At 35.9% G+C, this 25,734-nt stretch overlaps 1 protein-coding gene across 1 annotated transcript in view; it reads right to left on the bottom strand.

The window, feature by feature from the left end:
* SLC4A10 (solute carrier family 4 member 10) overlaps positions 1-25,734 on the bottom strand; it is a 236,428-nt gene that overhangs the window by 160,454 nt on the left and 50,240 nt on the right. Inside the window, exons 3-4 of the mRNA XM_052663982.1 lie at positions 13,687-13,833; positions 1,172-1,310 (exon numbers count right to left, since the gene is read on the bottom strand). Coding sequence (XP_052519942.1) covers positions 1,172-1,310; positions 13,687-13,833 — 286 coding nt within the window. The remainder of the gene's footprint in view (positions 1-1,171; positions 1,311-13,686; positions 13,834-25,734) is intronic.

The following is a 25,734-nucleotide window of genomic DNA, read 5'->3' on the forward strand; positions in this document are numbered from 1 at the left end:
AGGTGACTGATCACACCATCGTGGTTATCTGGGTCATGAAGATCTTTTTTGTATAGTTCTTCTGTGTATTTTTGCCACCTCTTTATATCTTCTGCTTCCCTTAGGCCCATACCATCTGTCCTTTATTTTTCCCATCTTTGTATGAGATGTTTCCTTGGTGTCTCTACCTTTCTTGGAGTGCTCTCTAGTCTTTCCCATTTTATTGTTAACCCTATGTATGCCTGCAGTTCCTTGTGCACAGCTGGATCACAGCATTCATTATACAGTATTCACAACTTTGTTTACTTATCTAAATCCCACATTAGAGGTGAGGTTCTTAAAAGAAAGATCTAAGTTGTTTGTTTTCCTTGTTTGGCTGCACAGAGCAGCTTGTATGATCTTTGTTCCCCAACCAGGGACTGAACTCGGGCCCTCTGCAGTGAAAGCATGAAGTCCTAACCACTGAACAGCCAGGGTATTCGCTAAGATTTTTGTTGTTGTTGCTGTCCTATTGCATTTAGCACACAATAGAACATAAATGTTGGAAAAGAAGAATGAAAAAATAAATGCAAATTTATTTATTTTGCAAATAAATTTATTGTATTTATAAGTAAATAAATGCAAATTTATTGCTCTTTTATCACAAGTCATCAAATGGCAATATAGAAATATTCATTGTAAGTGACAGAAAAAGTAATCCTTTAAGAATTATTTTTTAAAAACCACTATGTTTAAATGTATACATTTCATAGAAACACATTACAAATATTTTTACCCTCAACAAATAGTACATAAATCCAGGACTCCAACTAAAATCTCTTAAAATTTTTGTCCTTTCTTTTAAAAAGTCCCACATAATATTACCAGTTGGAGCACAAGTTAATAATTGAAAAGATACAAATAAATTACTGTTAGATAGCTATTGTTTCCCTGATGACACACAAATTATGCTACTGTTTATCTTTAAGACTGCAGCTGCTGCTGATTCTGCGTCACTGTTTACTATAATTACAGCCTTCGGATTTCATTCTGACCCATATGCCATTATAGGCTATGCCCAGGCCAGATGAGCAATTTCAGAAATCAGCAGCACTGATGGATGTTTGCAAAGTTGTGGCAACAGAAATCTCTTTTTTCTGATAGTATTAAAATTCCTTAGCATCACTTCCCCCTTCAACCAAAAATTCCTCACCTGGCTGTTTCTCGCCACTCAGCATCCTCACCTTCACGCCAGCAAATCTCATCGAGTTCTGTGAAGAGGTCATGAGGAATGTGCTCCTCATCATCATCCTCCGTCCCAAGAATAAACTGTACTCGCTGTGATGGGGTGTCTATGGATGCCAGAGACAAGAACACGCATCAACAAGACCTGGAGCTGCGAATGTCCCAGTTACCACCTTCACACCACTCGCATCTCCCCGACCGCAGCACTCACCCAGAATAGACTTGAGAAATTAAGATGAACTCAGTATTACATTAAGTCCAGTAAAATATGGGATCGTAAACACATAAAATGTAAGTATATAATGTATTATATTATCAAAGATAAAATCAAACATAATGATTATCTTGGATTACTTAAGCATCATGGAAAATATTTCCACATCTCTCATACACATGCACTGTTTCTCTTATCACACTGCTACACTTTATGGTCATATTCAGAAGAGCAAACTATGATAAAATTCACTTATATTAAAACTGTGCTGAATATAACTCACGAAAAAGAACTCCTTTGCGAGGCTTCTTGACAATTACACCCTTATCCTTCCCCTCACCCCTTGCAACCATTAATCTGGTCCCTACTGCTATAGTTTTGCCTTTTACAGAATGCCATACAAGTGGAAACATATGGTGTATAGCTTTTAGAGACTGTTATTCACTTACCAATATGCCTTTAAGGTTTTGAAATTTATCTGTGTCATGGAATATATCAGTAATTCATTCTTCTTACTGCTAAGTAATAGTCCATTATATGAATGTACCTTGTTTTGCTTATCTATTCATTTGTTGAAGGATATTAAATTTACAGTTTTTTCAATTATGAATAGAACTGATATAAATATTCTAATTTTTTGTGAGTGTAAATTTTTATTCTCTAGGGTAAATACCTAGGAGTAGAATTGCTGGTTACCTGGTAAATATATGTTCAATCAATACATTTGTGATGAAAATTATAAAAACTTTACTGAATGATATAAAAGTAGACCTAAATAAATGAATATATTTATATTAATGGAAAAGCCCAAAAGTGGAAAACCATCTTATAAATTCAATGCTATCACAATAAAATATCTGGTATTTTCAACTATTTTTTAAAACACAAGAGAATGAATAAATCAGTAACAAACCATAGTGATCACTCAAATCTATAATATTAAATATTTTGTGAAAATAAACCAATTAATAAGTAACTTAAAGGATTAGGTTATAATTAAGTCACAACTGGGAGGATTTTGGAAGTCAAAAGTGAAAAAGATACATATAATATAAAATATGATATAGTCTCACACTTTTTGTATGAGACTCTACAAAATGTTTGCAGTGGGGCCCTAGCTTCTGCCTACCTTAATAGCCTTACCTTCTGCCTTGTAATTCCACTCTGGGCACCTTAGTTATCTTTCAGATCTTTAAAAATAGCATGTTCCTCCCCATTTCAGGGCCACTGCACATACTGTCTCCTCTAGCTCTCCCGTGTCTTTCATCGCCTACTTCACTATAATATACTTTGGCAAGCCTACCTAATCAGACTCATGAAACACACACACGAGCACTCATATGCAACAATGAAGTCAGGCACCTGTTGTCTTAATTCACAGCACTCTACATTTCTCCTTGTTATACTTTCCTTAATTGCAATTTAAAATTTACTGTTCGATAACAAATTAAATCCTTTAAGTAGAAAATATTTCCAGCTGCCAGAATTCGTTTCCTAGAAGACAGGATCAAGTTCCTAAAGAAGAATAATGCATGCAAAAAATACTTTTAAAATTATCAAGCATCATACAAATATTATTAATGATGGCTGATGCTGATGCTAGTGGTAGTGGGGATGGATACAATGAAAATATAGCCCTGTCAAAACAGAGAGGTTTAGAATTTGAAGCAGGGAGAATGAGAAAATACCAGTGCCATTAATTGAAACAGGTTTATAACATGGATGAGCTTTGAAGATGCTAAGTGAAATGTCAGACAGAGAAACACAAATACTATTAATATATGATCTTACTTATATGTGGAATCTAAAAAAAGACAAAACAGTAAAACCAAAGCATTAGCTGCTCAGTCTTTGTGACCCCGTGGACTAGAGCCCACCAGGCTCCTCTGTCCATGGAATTCTCCAGGCAAGAATACTGGTGTAGATAGCCATTCCTTTCTCCAAGGGATCTTCCTGACCCAGAGATTGAACTCATATCTCCTGTGTTGCAGGCAGATTCTTTACCATCTGAGCTAAACTCATGGAAAAAGATTTCAGACTTGTGCTTACCAGCACTATGGAGTGGGAAGAGGAGAAAGTGGAGAAAAATGGTCAAAAGGTATAAACTTCCAGTTTTAAGTACTAGGGATGTAATAGACAAGATGATGAATATACTTGATACAGCTTTATGATATGTAAGTAAGTTGTTGAGTAAATTCTACAAGTTCTCATCTGTGATGAATGTTAACTAAACCTATCATGGCAGTCATGTCACAACATATGTAAAGCAAACCATCATGTACTTATACCATGAGGTATGTCAGTTATTTTTCAACAAAACTTGGGAAAAAAGGGTTGTCAGAATGAGGAGCCAGTATTGTAGGCTGAGAGCACAGGAGACATCTTTTAGATATGCTGACTTTGAGGTGATTATAGTTCAAACACATAAAGATGGTCACAAGCCTGCTGGATATTTGATTCAGTAAAGAGGACAAAGTCAGAGGTAAAGACACAGGTTGCATTTAACTAGAGAAGTAATATGATTACAACAAATGAGGACTCAAAAATCAAAGACAAGAGAAGGCTCAGTATCAAGGGAATTATATGATTTAATATTTAGGATGAGGAAGAGGAGTTAAAAAATCAGAAAAGGATTAGACAGATATGTAAAAGGATTGGTACACTGAACGAATATATAATGAACACCCTCCATTTGTCAGGTGAATTAGACAGACATAAACAGAAAGAAAAAAAAAACCCTCTGCCCTTATAAAACTTACATTCGATGAAAAGAGTAGTATAACAGGGTCAAGGTAGAAAAGAACAAGTCAATAATGTCAGATGCTGTAGAATCATTGATGAGAACTAAGAGCAATAGGATTTTAATAGCTTAATATTCAATAGCACTGGAATTCCAAAGACCATATATTACTTTTATAATCACAAATAAACTATGTCTATTGGAATATAGACCATATTTTCAACAAATGGTTACTTAAAATCAAATTTACAAAGTTATACTATGGGAAGAAAACCACTAATAGAATCATAATTGGAAATAAGCAAGTTCCTTTGCAAACTTTAATCTTTTCATTACTAGTTATGTTACTCAAACTGATTTAGTCTCTCACATGCTAATTATAAAGTGGTTGGCTATGGTGAGACTATAAGACAAGGGAAAAAGCCAAAATTGATTTTTTAAAGTATCAATATCTTCTATGGATCAAGCATTTTCATACAATATCTCTTTATGTCTGAGCAATAACCTACTCAAAAGGACACACATCACTCAGTCTGAAAATGCAATGAACATAATGAAAGAGCTAGAACACCTAAGTCACGGATAAGAAGACTCAATATTAACAGGATGACAGTTCTTCCCAACTTGATCTGTAGATTTAATGCAATCCCAATCAAAATCCCGTCAAGTTATTTTATGGACACCAACAAACGGATTCTAAAGCTTATATGGAAAGGTAAAGGCAGAAGACCCAGAATAGCCAACAAAATACTGAAGGAGTGGATACGACTGAGCGACTTTACTTTCACTTTGCATTTGCCTACATTGGAGAAGGAAATGGCAACCCACTCCAGTGTTCTTGCCTGGAGAATCCCAGGGACGGGGGAGTCTGGTGGGAGTCTATGGGGTCGCACAGAGTTGGACACGACTGAAGCAACTTCACAGCAGCAGCAGAACAAAGTTAGAAGACTGACATTCCACAACTTCAAGACTTACTATAGAGCTACAACAATCAGGACAGTGTGACAATGGCAGAACAGACAAATAGACCAATGGAACAGAATAAAGAGCCCAACTATAGAATTCTGTAAATACAGTCATCTGATTTTTGACAAAGGAGCCAGGGTAGTAGAGTTTCTTCAACAAATGGACATCCACATGCAAAAACACAGATCTATACACAGACCTTACAACACTTTTCCAAAATAAACTCAAAACGGATTGTCTGTGTGTGTGTGTGCATTCACGTGCACACACGTGCACTCAATCATGTCTGACTCTTTTGCAACCCCAGGGACTGTAGCCCACCAGGCTCCTCTGTGCATGGGATTTTCCAGGTGAGAGTGGAGTGGGTTGCCATTTCCTCCTCCAGGGGATCTTCCCCACCCGAAGATCAAACCCACATCTCTTGAGCCTCCTGCATTGGCAGATGGATTCTTTACCACTGCACCACCTGGAGGTCCCAAAAATGGATCATAGATCAACATGTGAAACACAAACACATAAAACCCTCAGAAGATAACACAGGAGAAAACCTAGATGACCCTGAGTATGGTGGTGCCTTTTTAGATACAGCACCAAAGATAACTATCCATGAATGAAAGACAATGTCAAAAAAATTGGAAGACAGCTACAGACTTGAAAAAGGCACGTCTGATAAAGGACTAGTATCCAAAATACACAAAGACATTTAATACTCAACATTAATAAGACCAATATGAGAGTCCCTTGGCTGCAAGGAGATCCAACCAGTCCATCCTAAAGGAAATCAGTCCTGAATATTCATCGGAAGGACTGATGCTTAAGCTGAAACTCCAATATTCTGGCCACCTGATGCGAAGAACTGACTCCTTGGAAAAGATCCTGATGCTGGGAAAGATTGAAGGCAGGAGGAGAAGGGGACGACAGAGGATAAGATGGTTGGATGGCATCACCAATTCAATGGACATGAGTTTGAGTAAACTTCAGGAGTCGGTGATAGACCGGGAGGCCTGACATGCTGCAGTTCATAGGGTTGCAAACAGTTGGACATGACTGAACTGAACTGAATAAAACCAACAACTTCTTTTTAAAAAACAGGTCAACAATTTTAATGGGTAACTCACCAAAGAAGATATACAGATGGGAAGTAAATATATGAAAAGATGCTCCACATCATATGTTATCAGGGAAATTCAGAACAACGAGATAACATTATACACATATTAAAATGCCCCCAATCCAGAATTCTAACCACACCAAATCCCGGCAAGGATGTGAAGCAACAGAAACTCTCATTCACTGCTGCTGGAAATGTAAAACCTTACGGCCGCTTTGGAAGATGACTTAGCTTCTTATAAAACTAACCATACATTTAGTACATGATCCAGTAATTGCTCTACTTGGTATTTACCCAAAGGAGTTGAAACTGATGCCTACCAAAGAAACTCTATACATGGATGTTTATAGCAGCTTTATTCATAACTGCCAAAACTTGAAAGAAACCAAGATGTCCTTCAGTAGGTGAATGGATAAATATGTTATGACTCATCCAGACAACAAAATATAATTCAATGCTAAAGTTAAATGAGATACTAAGCTATGAAAAGACATGGAGGAATCTTACATGTGTATTAATTGGTGAAAGAACCTAATCCGAAAAGGCTACATTCTGTATGATTTCAACTATGTGACATTCTGGAAAACCACAGTGAGAGTAAAAAGGTCAGTGGTTGTTGGAAGTGGGAGTGGGATGAAAGGACTGAATATAGAGGATTTTTAGGGCATTAAAGCATTCTGTATGATATTAAAATGACAGACATATGCCATTATACATTTGTTCAATCCCATAGATACACAACACCAAAGTGAGCCCTAAGGTAAACTATGGCTTTGGACATGAGTATGATGTGTCCACACAGGTTCATCCTTGGTAAAAATGTACCATTCTGGTGAGCAATATTAATAGTAGGGGACACAAGGAATGGGAGCAATGAGTATATGAGAATTCTTTCTACCTTCCTGTGAATTTTGACATAAACCTAAAACTGTTCTAAAAAATAAAGGTTTAAAATGTACGGCTCCTCAGTTTTCAAATTGTTTAATTGTTCCCACCAATATGCACCACTGTATCATACATATAATGATACATATTCAAGAAATTATAAGAAAAAGGAAAAAGAAGCTACATTTACATAGTTTATTTGCTTCAGGCATTGGCAAAACATTTCTCTTTTAGAATGCTAATATGTAAGATTTGGTTTTATTACCAAATATTTTAAGAAATTTGATAACTAAATTTTACAGCAAAATGAATAAGAATTAAGTCAATAGAAAAGTCTCCAGCTTAACTAATTCAAAAGAAGATGCCAAATTCCTAGATGTAATATGAATGTTGATTTTGAAATGAGGCTGCTGAATTCCCATGAATGTCCTTAAGGAAATTACAGTGTAGCAAATACATTTATGATTTAGTTTATCTGAGATAAGATGCTAATATTATATTTTTCCTAAAAGCATAATATCTGGGTGATAATAATAAATACTAAACCCAATATTAGAGTCAAGACAGCCTGTTACCTTTATGACTGGTTGCTCTGGACCAAAAAAAAAAACAAAAACCACCCTTAAATCAGAGTTTCAAATAGCTACAAAAAAAGAGAAAAAATTGCAATTTTATAGTTACACTAAGAAATCAATTATATTTTTCTATTAGACCTACCCATGTGACAAGACATAGCAGTTTTATATCTCACAACAGCCTATTTTAACTACTAACTCACTTATCACATTCCAGAGCAGCCATACCTCAACACTGGCATTATGTTTCTCATGCTTTTGAAACAATTTCTCTCATCACTGTTTTCAGTGACTTATTTCAGTTTATTCTGCATCAGTAATATGGGGAGCTATAATATTTACCATGTACCCAATCTCCCTAACTCTACTATGTGCAGGAACCTTATGTTTAAGACTTCTTAGTGTTTCCCCTAATAAAGCATGAGGATCACTCATCACAACATAGCCATGAAATAATATGAAGAAATAAGAACCTCACAGTTATGAATAAGGAGGTTTTGAAAGTCTGAGGTAGGGCATCATATATATAAAAGATTTCTCAAAGACACAATGATAATAGCATAGGAAATAATTTAAAAAGTAGGATAATTTATTCTTAGACAAAAGATATTTTATTTGGGTTTTAAATAAATAGAACTTCTTGTATCTGGCTTTTCATTCTTCAAAGTAGAAATGATTTTTCAGATATTAGGTTATGCTCACAAAAATCTTTTTATGATCATCCTATCACCATAATGTCTTAAAAAGAGATTCAGATTATGTTTCAACACAGCAAATGTTCAAAATGTGTTATTCAATGACCTTTTAAATGTCTATTCAACTTAAAATTATATGACATAAATCATGTAAATTATAGTAATATCAATATCAGAAAAAAATTTTTAAGCATAAATATTTTTCTTATGTTGATAGCGATTTTATTTATTTTTAAGATAGCCACTGAAAACATCCTGACCTGCATGCTCAGTCATGCCCGACTCTTTGCAACCTCAGGGACTATATAGCCTGCCAGGCTCCTCTGTCCATAGATCACTGTAATACAAACTGTAGCTAAGGCTCTAATAGATTAAGATAAGAATTTGTTTCTGTATTTAGTAAAATTATAATGGAAATAAATTACAAAATATAGAAAACTACACTAGTAAATAAGGGTCTCAGCCTCTTAGTAGCCTCTTCTGGAATATGTAGATACATAAGACAGTATCATTAAAAGAATGAAAGTATAAGCCACAAGTGTGGGAAGATAATTGAAATATGAAAACAAAAGACTTATATCCATAATATGTAAAGAACTTCCACAAATCAAAAAGAAAAAATAAGCAATTAAAAAAAAAAACAAGCATAATATTTGAATAGGCACTTCATAGAAGAGACTATCCAAATGGCCAAAAGGCAAATGCTAAGTTACATAACCTCACTGGTAATCAAGAAATGCAAATTAAGACAATGACATACCATTATGCTCCTGATCAGATGGTTAATGTTAACAGAACGAAATTGTCAGGTGTTCATTAGAATGTAAACAACAAACGCTCTCACACTTTACTGGTGAAAGTATAGACATGCACCCTACTTTGGAAACTGATATCATCTCCTAAAATTGAAATACACATATCCTATGACTCAGTAATAAATAATTTCATTCTTAGGTATGAGAAATGCATATATGCACCAAGAGCCAAGAGACATATGTTCACAGCACCATTCTTCATAGTATCTTCAAAAATTACATGATCTAAATGTCCATAAATAGTAGAATGCATGGTATTTACAAATGAATGAACACTATGCCATAATAAAAATGAATAAACCAAAGTGAAAGTGAAGTCGCTCAGTCGTGTCCAACTCTTTGTGACCCCAAGAACTGTAGCCTACCAGGCTCCTCCCTCCATGGGATTCTCCAGGCAAGAGTACTGGAGTGGGTTGCCATTTCCTTCTCCAGGGGATCTTCTCGACCCAGGGATCAAACCCAGGTCTCCCGCATTCCAGGCAGATGCTTTAACCTCTGAGCCACCAGGGAAGCCCAAATAAACCAAAGCTACAGTCAAAAACATTTTGAATCCCACTAACACACTGTTGAGCAACTGATCAAGACACATATACCTCCTGTATGACATAATTTATAAAAAATTAAAAAATAGGCAGGACACCCAATCAATGTAAGAAGATAGACTAGAGATCCTTTTGGGGAGAAGGGAGAGAGTAGTAACTGGGAGTGAGGACAAAGCGGGTTTCTGGAGCACTAGCCAAATTAACGGTTACACAGATGTTTCTCTGTGATAAACCACTGAGTTGTACATTTACACTTCTGTGTTAACATTTATAAATATTTGTGTTATACTTTATTAAAAATATTTTTTAAAAAACTAATTGATATTCTCATCTATCAGCCAGCTGCGAGTTAAATAGGAACAGAAAGCCATTGCCATCAATAAACAGATTTGAACTTAGATATTTTCTGTGTTTTCTTCATTTTTCCTAAAGCATGTATACAGTTTAACATCTAAGAAAAGAAAAATCCCAAGCCTAATTCCAGGGTTGTGTTAATTCACACAGTACCTTTGAGTACCATATTTTAAATAAGCATTTAATAAAGTGTATATCTTTAGTATTCATTTCTAGTGCTTATACACTAACTAATTATAATGTACATATTCCTGTTATATTCTTTGTTGGGAGGCTGAGGAGCAAATTAACATTAAAGTGTTCTGAATTTCCCTCAGTATCTTTTATATTTTCACTGACTTCAAGCTTATGCTTCAAACTTATTTTTAAACAACTCACCCATGCTACCAGTTGAAAATGCAATTTTAAATTATATTAGGTGAATGAAAGATGACATTAAAAATAACAAGATGGAAAGTTTTAGCTTTGCCGAGTAAAAAGGAAAAAAATCTGGGAGCCTGTAAAAATACTACAAATCAATGGAAAGTCAAAATAATCTTGATGACCCCAAAGAAGATCATACCTCTGAAAATTATCTGCTTCAGAATCAAAAGAAAAAGTCCAGAAATAATGGAGACCATAAAAGGACTAAAAACACAGGCTCTCAAGCAAGAAGAGTGTTAGTCGTTCAGTGGTGTTTCACGTTTTGTGACCCCATGGACTGTAGCCTGTCAGGCTCCTCTGTCCATGGGATTCTCCAGGCAAGAATACTGGAGTGGGGACTTCCCTGATGGTCCAGTGGTTAAGAATATGCCTGCCAACCCTGCTGGGACACGGGTTAGATCCCTGGTCCGGGAAGAATCCACATGCTGCAGAGCAATTAAGCCTGTGAGCCACAACGAAGAGTAGCCCTCACTCACTCAGTGCAGCCAAAACTAAAATAAATAATTTAAAAAAAAAAAAGAATACTGCAATGGGTTGCCATTCCCTTATCCAGGGGGATCTTCCCAATTCAAGGATCAAACCTGGGTTTCCCTGCATTCCAAGCAGATTCTTTAATATCTGAGCCACCAGGGAAGCTCATCAAGCAGGAAAACCAAAATCTAGGAAAGGACATGAGGAAATGTAAAGAAAAATCAGATGAGATAAGAAATTAACTCAAGAAAACTAAAAATACAACAACAAAATCAAAACCCCTAATAGAAGTAGTAAAATGCAGAACTGATACTGCAGATAATCAAATGAATAATGAGAAACTAACTTCAAGCTACAAAAAAGGACAAAGAGCAGATATCATAAATCCGAGATGCAGATGTATTCATAATTCACAAAGAAGAGACCAAAGTAAGTGGAACAAAATCAGAAAAGACAAGAAAATGTTCTCTAAATGGAATACATCAGTGTGTGCAGACTGTAAAGGCTTTTTAATATATTCACCATTAGGCCTATCTTAGCAAGTTTTCTTAAATAAGAGAATGCAAAACAAAAAACAACAAAAAAAAAAAACCTAAAAACTGTCTATAAGCATTCAAGCTTAAAAGAAATAGATTTCAAAAATGAAAAAATATAGAGACCAAAAACTTCTCTGCAACACTTAGCAAAACCAGGTATTGAATAAAGCAATGCCTGCTGCTAAGTCGCTTCAGTCGTGTCCGACTCTGTGCGACCCCACAGATGGCAGCCCATTGGGCTCTGCCATCCCTGGGATTCTCCAGGCAAGAACACTGGAGTGGGTTGCCATTTCCTTCTCCAATGCATGAAAGTGAAAAGTGAAAGGGAAGTCGCTCAGTCGTGTCCAACTCTTAGTGACCCCATGGACTGCAGCCTACCAGGCTCCTCCGTCCATGGGAATTTTCAGGCAAGAGTACTAGAGTGGGGTGCCATTGCCTTCTCTGAAGCTATGCCTATAGAGTATTAAAAGTAGAACTGTACCCCAAACTTCATATGCTAACTTACTCTCAAATTTGAATACAATCTGACAGGGGAATGTGGGTTTGAGGCAGTTGGAAGGACAGATGACAAGAATAATCCAGTTGAGAAGAAATCAACTAGATTATAAAATGTATAAATTTCCAGGTGGGAGGGAATAGGAAATAAACATAATTGAAAAGAAAACTTCATTATTGTTAAAGTGGAAAAGCATAGTTGCAGATATAGGTATATGTTTATGTCTATATGAGAGGGAAGGTGAGTGAATTTTTTCTGGTGACATATTTTCCTTTTGAAGTAGAAAGTGGCTGCCAAGTGACTGTGACAAAAGAGATGTTAGAGAAGGATGAAGGAGATTGAAAAATAATTATTACAAAAATTGAAAAAATGCAATAGAATTGGGAGACAGTGTTGAAAGTTGACATTACTAACAATTTTTTTTTTTGGGGGGGGGCACACCTGTGCTGACCACGAATCAAACCCAGCTTGACAGTGAAAGTGCTGAGTTCTAACCACTGGACCACTGGGGAATTCCCACTTGAGTAATGAATATAAATTGCTACAATCTGCCTGTTGAATGACTATATCTTGCCGAGCATGCCTACCAGGGGAAGTAGGCACATGGAGGAGCCCCAACATAAATATGGTTTTTAAGGTAGAGGTGAAGGTATGGATAAAACTAAAACAGGGAAGCTAAGGTAATTTAGAATATTAGCAAAAGCACCACTAAAATTGGCCATGAAATCAGAGTAGGATAAGGAAATAAACGTAACATGGATAGAAAAAAAGGAGAGAGGCCAAGTAGTTGAACAAGCAAATGAGAGAAGCTGTGGTCAGAGAGCAAAATGAATGCCTTAGTGACTTCAGAGGAGGCATGACTACAGGTGAGTAAGTGAACAAGGCGCAGTGAAGGAGGGCATAGGAAGTGGGACAGTCAGACAACTGAAAGTCAGGTTCTTAATTATGTCATATACACAGACTCTCATAGCACTCAGGAATTGTTAGCAACTTCCATATCACTGTGCTTTGATATTCTGTATACAGTTGACCCATGAACTATGTGAGAATTAGGGGAACTGACCTTCCTCCCAGTTGAAAATTCATATATAATTTATGGTCACTCATATCTGATTCCATATCCATGGATTCAACCAACCACGAACAATGTAGTGGTGTGGTATTTACTATTGAAAAAAAAAAATTCATGTACAAGTAGACACTCCAACTTCAAATCTGTATTGTTCAAAGGTCAACTGTACATTTTCAAAAGAATAACATTTAAAATAGTAGAAATTTCACATCTTAAGAGTGAAATTTGGAGAGCATCAGCAGTAGTTTAAATGGGAACTTGATAAAGACATTTCTGTCTGGATTTTCAAACTACTTAGAGCAAGCACTATTATTTGTATAGATTATCAAGAATTAATACAATAAATTCTACTATTTAAGTGTATTTCCTCAATCACAAATCTAAGCTAATTCTCACCTTTACAAAACAGATGCACAAGAGAAAAAGATTAAACATTCTCTCTCCCACTTTTCCCCAATCTGCCCAACATCTTTTATAAAGGTATAAACAATTTTATGAGTATGAAGCATTACTGCTAATTATGGATTGTCTAAACAAGTATAATATTACAATGATAAATTTAATTAAAACAAAGAGGAAGATTCTTACCAAAGGAAGGTGACTCCCTTCCATCCTCTAGTCCTGAATCTCTCTCTCTGTCTCTCTTTCTGTGTTTATGACCACGATGCCTGTGACGTCGATGGCTTTTTCTTCCTCCCAGGGGCACATGAACTCCAATAAATAGTGTCCGATGACCTTTATCAGAAGTAAATATACAAATTAAACTTTGAATTATTCCAAGGCACAGAAGATGATTATTTACTTGTTATTGGAAACCCAATACAATTCAATCCATCAAATGGTTCTTGAGTATTTATGATGTGATAAGCTTGCAGCTTAGCAGTGTACTTTGGTGCATAGGTCTATCAAACATCTACAATACTAAGTATTTGGTTATACAGTATTTTATAACCACCATTATTTTATTAACTATCACATTAATCCCCTGTGTCTATTCCCCATAATTTATATTTTTTCCATTAAAAATTTTTTGTTCTATTTTCTCCCTGCACTTAACTAACCAGTTATTTTACCAGTTCACTTCCCTTCACAGTTGAGTGTGTGAAACGATCATTATCTCTAATTAAAACAGATTTCACCAAGATCCTAGTAACGTCAAATCCTGTGGAATTTTTAGGCTCTACTGTTTCTATCTGTGGCACTTGATACTATTGACCATTCTCTTCTCTATGATTTAACTTTCTCTAGGTCATCCTACTCCTTTATTTTTCTTTTTTTGCTCAAATTAGTTTCCTTTTCTAGCTCTGTTTCTATTTATTCATTCAAGATTGGGATCCCCAGGATTTGACACCAATTCTCTCTTACACTGTAGACTTACATAACCATCTATTAGATATCCTTCCATAAGCATGTTAAATTCCATGGAACTTGTCCTTTACTTTGTCCCCCAAGTATCATCTATCCAACATCTATCTCAGTAAATGCAAGATCTGTCTAGTCATCTCAAAGCACATCCAGTTTGTAACCAGGTCCTCTATACATCTCATTAATTCATTCTCTCCTCAATATCACTGGTGTCACTGTCTTAATTTGGACCCTCATCTCTCACCAGGACTATTAGAGCATTCTCCCTAGCATGTTCTTCTCTAATTCCAATCTTGTCCCATTCTGAATACTGATGCCATTTTTTTCCCAAAATGCAAATCTGACTACATTACTCCCCTGTTTTAGACTCATTGATTGCTTTCTGTTGCCTAAAGGATAAAGCTTTTAGTATCTATAAAGCCAAACAATAGCGGGCATCTGCCTATTTCTCTAGGCTTCCACTCTGCCACACACAGCATAAGGCAGCATGTATCCTTTCATTCCTAAATTGCCAGGTGTTCTCAAGTCTCTCTTTCACTTAATGTTGGTACTGTTCTCCAAATTGTATGAAATATCTTTGTCTTTCCTGATGAATACCTAACTCATCTCCCAAGTCTTAGTTCAAGGATTACGCCATGTATGAGACTTTTCATACTCCCTCAGTCTAAATATACATGACCGTTTTTCCCCTTAGCATCCTCTGGTGCTTAATCATATAAGTCAAAGCACTTGATTGTAGTTGTTTACTTATAAGTAGTTTTCTTATGAATCTTCTCTGGGGAAGGTCCATGTGTCAGTTATTTTGTATCTTCGTCACCTGACACAGTGCCGAGCATATAACAGATGCCTGGCAAATGTTTACTGAAATGAACAAGTTATTGAATGGTATTGAGATGGGTATCAGGGATGCAAATAGACATAAGACATTATTTAATTCTTACAAATCAGCTGGCTTCAGCCTTCTCCAGTTTATACAAAAACTAACATTCACAAGTGTGGTATATTGCTCTGAATGTATATATTAGAAACAATTTGAAGATGTGAACCCACCCCCTCAAAAAGACATGATTTAATCTATATACTGAAAAAATTGAAAATTACCAACATCATTATTTTAACAGAACTGGAACAATCTAAAATATACACAAAAAACTTTTAATAAAAATAATCAGCATTATTTACAATTGCCAAGATATGAAAGCAACCTGTATCCATCAGCAGATGAATGGATAAAGTTGTGATATATATCTGTGTGTGTGTGTTCAGTCACTTCAGTCATATCTAATTCTTTCTAACCCTATGGACTGTAGCCTGCTAGGCTCCTCTGTCCATGGGATTCTCCAACCAAGAATACTGGAGTGGGTTTCCATGCCCTCTTCCAGGGGATCTTCCCGACTAAGGGATCAAAGATTCCTCTCATGCATCTCCTATATTACAGGTTAATTTCTTATCACTGAGCCATCAGGGAAGCCCTGTATGTGTGTATATATATACACACACAATGAAATACTACTTAGCCATTAAAAAAAGAATGAAATTTTGCCATTTGCAACAACATGGATGGATCTGAAAGGCGTTGTGCTAAGTGAAATAAGTCAGACAGAGAAAGACAAATACTGTAGGATATCTCTTATATGTGGAAGCTAACATACAATAAACTAGTGAATACAATGATAAAAGAAGCAGATTCACAGATTAGAGAACAAACTAGCAGTCACCAATGGGGGGGGGGACATAGAAGAGAGGGAGGGGAAGGTACAAACTACTGGACATAAGACAGGCTAAGAGATATATCGGACAACATGGGGAATATAGCCAATATTTTGTAATAACTGTAAATGGACTGTAGCTTTAAAACATATAAAAATAAAATTTTAATGAATTAATTAAAACGAAAATAACAGAAACCTTTTGAGGAAGCTCTGGGAAGGAGAACTTACCTTACAAGATAACAGGACATACCACAAAGTTAAATATTTAAAATAAGTCACAAACATTGGTATTTAACATTAATAATTTTGAATTACTTGGCCATCACTACATTGTAATCCTCTATGCTAGTAAGTTGAAGGCTATTAATCATGGAGAGGGTATAAAACAACAAAGATTGAGACTTGCATAAAACTAACACTAAAGAGTTACAGAAAAAAAATCAAAGACTTAAGAAACAATTTAAAAAAATGAAGAGTGAATTTCCAATTAAATTAAACATGGGAGATTAAACTTGCTTCTTACCACAGGAAAAACTTCTGGGTGCTAAAAATGTTCTGTTTCATGATACAAGTTTTTGCTTTAAAAATATTTGTTAAACTTTGTGCACTTTTCCATATGTATGCTTCAGCTCACAATTTTAAAAATTTTAAAAGAAACCAAAGAAAAAGAGTTTTAAGAAGGTGAGAGTTACCAGCTATATGCTATAAAGGAGTCAAACAAAATTGACTAAAAATTAGCTATTACATTTGGAAATTAATGTTTATCTGTAACTTTCTTGAGAGCAGTTTCAGTGGATAGGGAAATGAATAAAAGTTGTGTAAGTTTAGACAGTGACTATTTCCTAGAGCTAAGCCTTAAAGGTTGAAAAGGTTTCTAACAATTGTTAATCAAGAAAGCAATTACCAGACAGTCCATGGGGTCGCAAAGAGCTGGACACAACTGAGAAACTGAACTGAACTGAACTGATTACCAGAAAGACAAAGATAAGGAGAATCGTGGACCTGACCGGCCAGTCCAGAGGGCATGGTTGAGGGTAATGAATATTGCCTTTGTTGGTAGAATGTGAATATCATGGGCAATTGCCAGAAGTAACATCCTAAGAAGTCGCCAAGTCAAGGCTGAAAATAAACAATCTGAAACTATATCCAAATATATTCAGATAAGAGGAGGATGCCAAGACACAGAGCTGACCTAACATTTTAGTTCAGAAAAGAAAGAACACTCTGCAGGAATTTCCTGACACAGAATCCTACAGGGTTGGTTAAAAAGAAAAGACTCATTTCATTTTTTCACTATTAGTTTAATTGATGGATTATATGGTAAACATAGGCTTACCTTCATTAGAAACTACCAGACTATCTTCCAAAGTAGCTGTACCATTTTTCATTCCAGTGAGCAAAGAATGAGAGATCCTGTTGTACCACATCCTCGCCAACATTTGCTGATGTCAACGTTCTGGATTTTAGCCATTCTGATAGATGTGTAATGGTACCTAATTGCTTTAACTTGCAATTCCCTAATGACATATGATGTTGAGCCTCTTTTTATATGCGTATTTACCATCTATATATCTTCTCTGCTGAGATTTCTCTTCAGATCCTTCCCTATTTTGTAACTGGATTATTTTCTTATTGTTGAATTTCAAGAGTTTTTTGTATACTTGGGGCCACAGTCCTTTATCAGTTCCCTTCTGCAAGTGGATTCTCCTGTCTGCAGCTTGTCTTTTCAATCCTGTAACAGTGTCTTTCACAGAGTAGAAGCTATCATTGTAAAGAAGTCTAATTTATCAAGATTTTTTCATGGATTGTGCTTTTTGTTGTTGCATATAAGAAGTCACCTCCAAGCTCAAGGTCGCCTAGATTTTCTCCTCTGTTATCTTCTAGAAGTTGTATAATTTTGTTTTACATTTAGGTAAATGATCCACTTTGGGTTAATTTTTGTGAAAGGCGTAAAGTCTGTGTCTAGATCCTAATCTAAGTGCTAATTTACTCACTAGCCATTTGACACTATGAGTTGAAAACTAATGCCCATGCAAAAGCGTGCACACAAATTGTTATAGCAGCTTTTTTTATAATCATCAAAAACCGGGAAACAACCAAGATGTCCTTTACTGCTGCTGCTGCTGCTGCTAAGTTGCTTCAGTCGTGTCTGACTCTGTGCAACCCCATAGACGGCAGCCCACCAGCCTCCCCCTTTCCTGGGATTCTACAGGCAAGAACACTGGAGTGGTTGCCATTTCCTTCTCCAGTGCATGAAAGAGAAAAGTGAAAGTGAAGTCGCTCAGTTGTGTCCGACTCCTAGCGACCCCATGGACTGCACCCTACCAGGCTCTTCTGTCCATGGGATTTTCCAGGCAAGAGTACTGGAGTCGGGTGCCATTGCCTTCTCCGTCCTTTACTAGGTGAGTGAATAAACAAACTGTGGTACATCCATGCAATGGAGTATCAGCAACAACAAAGACACAGAGGAAACTTAAATTCATATTGCTGAGTGAAAGAAGTCAGTGAAAAAGCAACATACTCTAAGATGTTAACCTGTATATGATATTCTGGAAATGGTAAAGCCACAGAGACAGTTAAAAATGTCAGAGATTCCAGGGGTTCAGGGAGCGGGATTAGGGATGAAGAGGTGGAGTATCAGGCATTTTTACAGAAATGATACTATCCTGGATGATACTGTAATGATGTATATGTAATATTGTATACTCCCCCAAACCCACAGAAATATACAAAACAAAGAGTAAATCCAAATGTCAACCATGGGGTTTAGTTAATAATAATCTATTGATATTGGTTTATCATTTGTAACAAATGTACTGCACTAATGCAAAATGTTAATAATAGGAAAACTGTGTGCAGGGGAGAGAAAGAGCAGATGGGAACTCCGTATTTTCTGTATAATCTCCCCAGACCTAAAACTGCTCTGAAAAGTGAAGTCTTTTAATTTAAAAACAAATTGTGTTCTCACGGTCATATATTTTAGGAAAATTTGTAAATATAAAATACCTTCACAATGGGGGGGGGGGGGATTGTGTATCTGGAAACATTTTGGGGAAACTAAGAGGAAATAGGGGCTTCCCTGGTGGCTCAGTGGTAAAGAATCCATATGCCAATGCAGAAGGCACAGGTTCAATCCCTAGTAGGGAAGATGCCCAGAAGAAGGATATGGCAACCCACTCCAGTATTCTTGCTTGGAAAATCCCACAGACAGAGGAGCCTGGCAGGCTACCGTCCATGGGACTACAAAAAGAGCTGGACATGACTTAGCAACTAAACAACAATAACAAGAGGAAATAGAGTTGGAGATATATTTAGGTTGGGTTTAAATGAACATATTTATGTGATTCACAATCACTTCCAGATATGAGTAAATTATTAGTTAGCTATCCCGACTATCCTAAAGTAGGAATAGTTTCCAGTGGCTTAGTACTCATTGTACTACATTGTGACATGAATGTTCGGGGCTGAAATGGTGTCATAATATGCAGAGGTATCATAATCTGCCTAGTATTGGAAGCATGTGGTCAATAGAAAAGAAGCATGGTCTCAACTGCATAGAGTCAGAGTTAGTCTTTGGAAAATTCTTCCAAATATTTCAGGTTATGTATGCAAGAAGCTTCACAGAAGTTTTAAACTTTAAGACAACCCTGAAAATTTTCGTAAAATTGTAAATAAGTTGTAAAGATGAAAGAAATCTTTCTAGACTATCACTAGTAAAAATTAAATTTTAATTAATCATGATAAAGACTGATTTAACTTTCCATATTCTCTACAGAAAATAATGTTTTAAAATATTTGACATTAAAGTTCAAGAATATTGGAAGAAAAGTATTACAGATATACGTTGTTGCCATTGTTCAGTCACTAAACCATGTCTGACTCTTTGCAACTCCATGAACTACAACACACCAGTCTTTCCTATCACTCTATCTCAGAGTTTGCTCAAACTCATGTCCATTGAGCAGAGGTATGTCAGGCAGTTATTAAAAATATTATGCCATTTCTCCAAATGTTATGATTTTGCACTGTTTATCAGTTTCCAAATAAGTGTTTTGATTTTTCTCATTATAAATATTCACCTTTGTATGTAGTTTAAATTCAAATTTTGAATTCTTTCTCTTAGAGAATCCTCAAAATTGCTTAAGCTTCAGGACATACAAAGTCTCAATCTGCCGCTAATACAACCTTATGTGAGCAGCTCCCAATTTTCTATCTCCAGCTCAAACTTCTTTCCCAAACTCCAAACTAGCATATCCAACTGCTTACCTGATACCTCCACTGCATGTCTAAAAGACATCTCAAGATCAACATGTTCATGTCTAAACTCCTAATCTACCCCAACCCAACTCCCCAAACAAACTGTTCCCCCAGAATCTTGTCTATCTCAGTCGATGATAAAACATTTGTCAAGTTGCTCAGGACAAAAACCTTGGAATCATTTTTTACCTCTCTTAAGCTTACAACCAAATCCACTGGAAAATCTGTTGGGACAACTTTCAAAATATATCCAAAATTTGTCTGCTTATTATTTCATTTCACTGCTCTGGTCGAGCCACATGACACCCAACCAGAATTACTGCATTAGCCTCCAGACAGGTCTTCTTGAGTCTACCTTTAACCCCTACAATCTCTTCTAAATGCAGCAGCTAATGTATCCCTCTTAAAAGGCAGGTTAGATTATGTCATTCCTCAGCTAAATCTTCTGCTAACCTGTTTCACTCAGAGAAAAGGCCAAGGTTTCTCTAACGCTCTATGAGACCCTCTGAGATCTGCACATCCCCTGAGGTTTCCCCATTCCTGCCAGCTCTTCCATCGCCTCCTCTGCTGATTCCCTCATCACTCCACTCCAGCCACACTGGCTTCCTTGGCATTCTCACTACCAGCCGGGAACTTTCTATACTAAGTTATTTACATAAGCATAATAAATGTTTAGTGTTGAATTTCTAGTTTCTTCTGAAAGTTTTTAAATTTCAGAAGAGCAGGGATCTCTAATTTGTTCACTGATGTATCCCAAGTATCTAGAATGGTGCTCAATAGTTTCTAATGCTTAAAAAAATTTTATTGCACATATAAATCTTTTCATTTTTAGTAAAATGCATAGATAACAGACAAAATGATGCATTATGCTACTAAACACACTAAAAAACTTAAGAATAGAAACAAAGTTAATGGCCACATATTTCAGTGTAGATATATTGAAATTGCCATAATTCATGGCTATGAAATAGAGAAAATATTATCTGTATGGTTAGAGACTTATATACCAAATAAAGTGAAACCTAGGTTAAAGGGTAAATTTTGGAAGTTAAAGATTGCCTAAAAAATAGAGACCTTCAAAGAGATATAGACACTTATCTCCCAGGTTTATATGTTTACATTTCAAAAGATAATAAAAGTCCAAGAGCTACTGGTTTGTATTCCAAAGGGTTTAAACTGGGGATCTTACCCTTATCTTCCCTGAGATTCTTTTACATAAGGTAGAAAAGATTTATCTGCCTCTCAAGGTGGAAAAAGACTGTTGTATAGTAGTTCCTATATAAATTTCCAGACTCATAATTTTGGGGCTCCCCTTCTATGCATATTACCATCTGGTTCTCATCTCATTATGCTGAAAGGGAAGAATGGGGTGTGAAGAACAAATGTGGTTACTGCTGATAAATAATAATAGTCCTCCTTTGCTACAGAAATGTTGTGCTTGATTTTAGGATGAATTAAATATTATATGCATTAAAAATTTACCAATAGATTTAGGAGATTTTCTACAAAGATTATGCGAGATAATATAACTGGTATAAAATACTGAACATGTTGTATCACATGGTAGACACGGGTTAGTTCCGTTCCCGCTTCATGCTACTCACTGTCAATGGCTTAAAGAAAGAGGAAGACAAATTTTCTGTCTTATTTCATTGTCTTCCAGCTTTTCGATATATTGCCAACTTTTCTAATCCTAACTATATAAAGCCTGGCCTAAGAAATTAGAGAAACACCTTACACTCTGTAGAAAAACATATACAAGTAACATTTCCAGGTTGATGTTATCATAAAAATTTCCTACAATATTATATTCAAAATTTAATAGACACCACTTAAGAAGATAAAGAATTCAAGAAACTTAGTGATAAATGACATGGTTCTGAAATGACTTATTAAACATAACTGGAATTATTTTTCAAGATTAGATACAGAACAATTTTTATTTTATGATAAAGTCCAGAATTTTATTTTAAAAAGGAATTGTTTCCAATGAGCATTTCTTAAATTCATCAAAATGGTCAATAAGAATTAATTTTACATAATGTTAAAAAACCCAATTTAATAAAAATTTAGATATGAATATATTTTAAAGAAGTGAGAATGCAACACTGCTATTAAAAGAAATAAGCACTGAACACAAGAATTTATTTGAAATTTACTTGTATGTCAGTTGAGGGAAAATAGTTTCCCCATTAGAAAAACAAAGGGTTCATTAAAGGTAATACTGCTTTCTGAACACAAATCTTGTTAACAAATCCTGGATTTCTGACCCTTATATTGTGTGGAATATTGAGCAGGTCCAGAATTATTGTAAATATTTTCATTATGTAAGAAATACCAGGACTGAAACAACACTTTATGTGTCCGTGGTCATAGTATACTGAGTGTTTACAAAATGCTTTCAGAAAAGAGATGCATTTGGGATGGAAAGGAATCCTACTATGATTCATAATAATACTAATTAACTACTCTGCTTTATTTAGCTGGCAGGAAAGGGGTCAAGCTATCTACTCTTGAAGAGAACTGTGTGTTGTTTCTGTGAAACAAATATAACACAGCTGGTGCATAATTACTGAGTTGCTACAGCCATTTATTTAGACGTGTCAATCATGGGGAAAGGTCAAGTACATTAAGCTGAATAAGCATGTGATCTTTAATTCCATGGATACTCTAAAAGAATCAGAAAACACAACAAGGCATCATTTATCATAGCACATCAAAGAGCTGTAAGTCCAACAGAAATTCTCTTCTGAGATTAGAGCTATAGAGAGCAAGAAAAGAAACCAAGAGGGTGTTAAGTGAGTGTGTATATGTGTACATTGCAAAGAGATACTATTAGGCTACTTACCACTACTGCACTGTTGTTTCTTGTGCTATTTTGCTGAAAGAATTAATAAGCCACACCAATGTTAGTCATAGTCACCTGACGCTAAGACCATATATGTAATGATTACAAAACCAAAGACCACGTGACTGTGACTATTCTCTACAGAAAATAAAAATCTTGAATGTGCTAAAGTTGTTCATCAAAGAAATCACAGTTTGAGGTTTACTAGTTTAGAAGATACTGTGGGATATTTTAAAATATACTATCTCTTATACGTTTATAACACTATCTTGAGCAAAACATAACAACTACATTACTTTGTACCTTGAGATATCAATGTTAGCTTTTATCTTGGAGGATAATAAGCCTCACTATTAGGGTTCATAACATGTATTTTCTAAGAAAAAAAAAAGAGAATTTCCCATTTTGATAGATTGTAAGAGAGCTTGATGATGGATGTTTAGGGTGCTCAAAGGGAATTTAGTCAAAATCAGTCAAGAAACAGGAATAATAAGAAATGCTTATAGGATATGATCCCTGCACCTAAAGAAAAAGATAGTCATCCAATCGCTCAAAAATCAAATGCCAGAAAAGAAAATAGCAAGCAATCAAACAAATAAAAAGTAGAAAAAAAATCTGTATTAAAGCTAATATTCTTGTGTTGTATCACACATTAAATGCTGTAGGAGTTCATAACAAAGTGAAATCAAAGGTAACCTGAGCAATCAAGGAAAGTTTCATGGAGAAGGACTTGAGTATTAAACTAGAGAATGGGAAATGGAGGAGGGGAAATCCAGAAAAACAAGATAAATCCCACAAAAATAGAAGAACACTTTTGAGGAATAATGTGAGGTGCATGTTACAGCAGGAGAAAAGTAAGGTGAGATAAAGCATGCATTTTTGTAATTACAAAAGCTTGCAATTTCACTATTATTTTCAAATATTCATGTTTTGCTATTTTATTTTACAAGGAAAAGAGATCAACATATGTTCTGGGATACTTTAAAAAATGAATGCAAAAGACAAGATTGTGCTCCTGATCTCCTAACCTCATTTTAACTAAATATTAGCCTTGACACTTTGCTTCAGGGAAATTGGTAGGATATGAGCTGTCACAGTAATCCAAGTCTATGCCCCAACCAGTAATGCTGAAGAAGCTGAACGGTTCTATGAAGACCTACAAGACCTTTTAAAACTAACACCCAAAAAAGACGTCCTTTTCATTATAGGAGACTGGAATGCAAAAGTAGGAAGACAAGAAACACCTGGAGTAACAGGCAAATTTGGCCTTGGAACACGGAATGAAGTGGGCAAAGGCTAATAGAGTTTTGCCAAGAGAACTCACTGTTCATAGCAAACACCCTCTTCCAACAAGACAAGAGAAGACTCTACACATGGACATCACCAGATGGTCAACACTGAAATCAGATTGATTATATTCTCAGCAGCTAAAGATGGAGAAACTCTACAGAGTCAGCAAAAACAAGACAGGCTGACTATGGCTCAGATCATGAACTCCTTATTGCCAAATTCAAACCTAAATGGAAGAAAGTGGGGAAAACCACTAGACCATTCAGGTATGATCTAAATAAAACCCCTTATGATTATACAGTGGAAGTGAGAAATAGATTTAAGGGACTAGATCTGATAGAGTGCCTGATGAACTATGGACGGAGTTTCATGACATTGCACAGGAGATAGGGATCAAGACCATCCCCATGGAAAAGAAATGCAAAAAAGCAAAATGGCTGTCTGAGGAGGCCTTACAAATAGCTGTGAAAAGAAGAGAAGCAAAAAGCAAAGGAAAGAAGGAAAGATATAAGCATCTGAATGCAGAGTTCCAAAGAATAGGAAGGAGAGTTAGGAAAGCCTTCCTCAGTGATCAATGCAAAGAAATAGAGGAAAACAACAGAATGGGAAAGACTAGGCATCTCTTCAAGAAAATTAGAGATACCAAGGGAACACTTCATGCAAAGATGGGCTCGATAAAGGACAGAAATGGTATGGACCTGACAGAAGCAGAAGATATTAAGAAGAGGGGGCAAGAATACACAGAAGAACTGTACAAAAAAGATCTTCATGACCCAGATAATCACGATGGTGTGATCACTCACCTAGAGCCAGACATCCTGAATGTGAAGTCAAGTGGGCCTTAGAAAGCATCACTACGAACAAAGCTAGTGGAGGTGATGGAATTCCAGTGGAGCTGTTTCAAATCCTGAAAGGTGATGCTGTGAAAGTGCTGCACTCAATATGCCAGCAAATTTGGAAAACTCAGCAGTGGCCACAGGACTGGAAAAGGTCCGTTTTCATTCCAGTCCCCAAGAAAGGCAATGCCAAAGAATGCTAAAACTACCACACAATTGCACTCATCTCACACACTAGGAAAGTAATCCTCAAAATTCTCCAAGTCAGGCTTCAGCAATATATGAACCGCGAACTTCCTGATGTTCAAGCTGGTTTTAGAAAAGGCAG

Source organism: Budorcas taxicolor, chromosome 2, assembly GCF_023091745.1.
Source record: "Budorcas taxicolor isolate Tak-1 chromosome 2, Takin1.1, whole genome shotgun sequence".
Lineage (NCBI taxonomy): Eukaryota > Metazoa > Chordata > Mammalia > Artiodactyla > Bovidae > Budorcas > Budorcas taxicolor.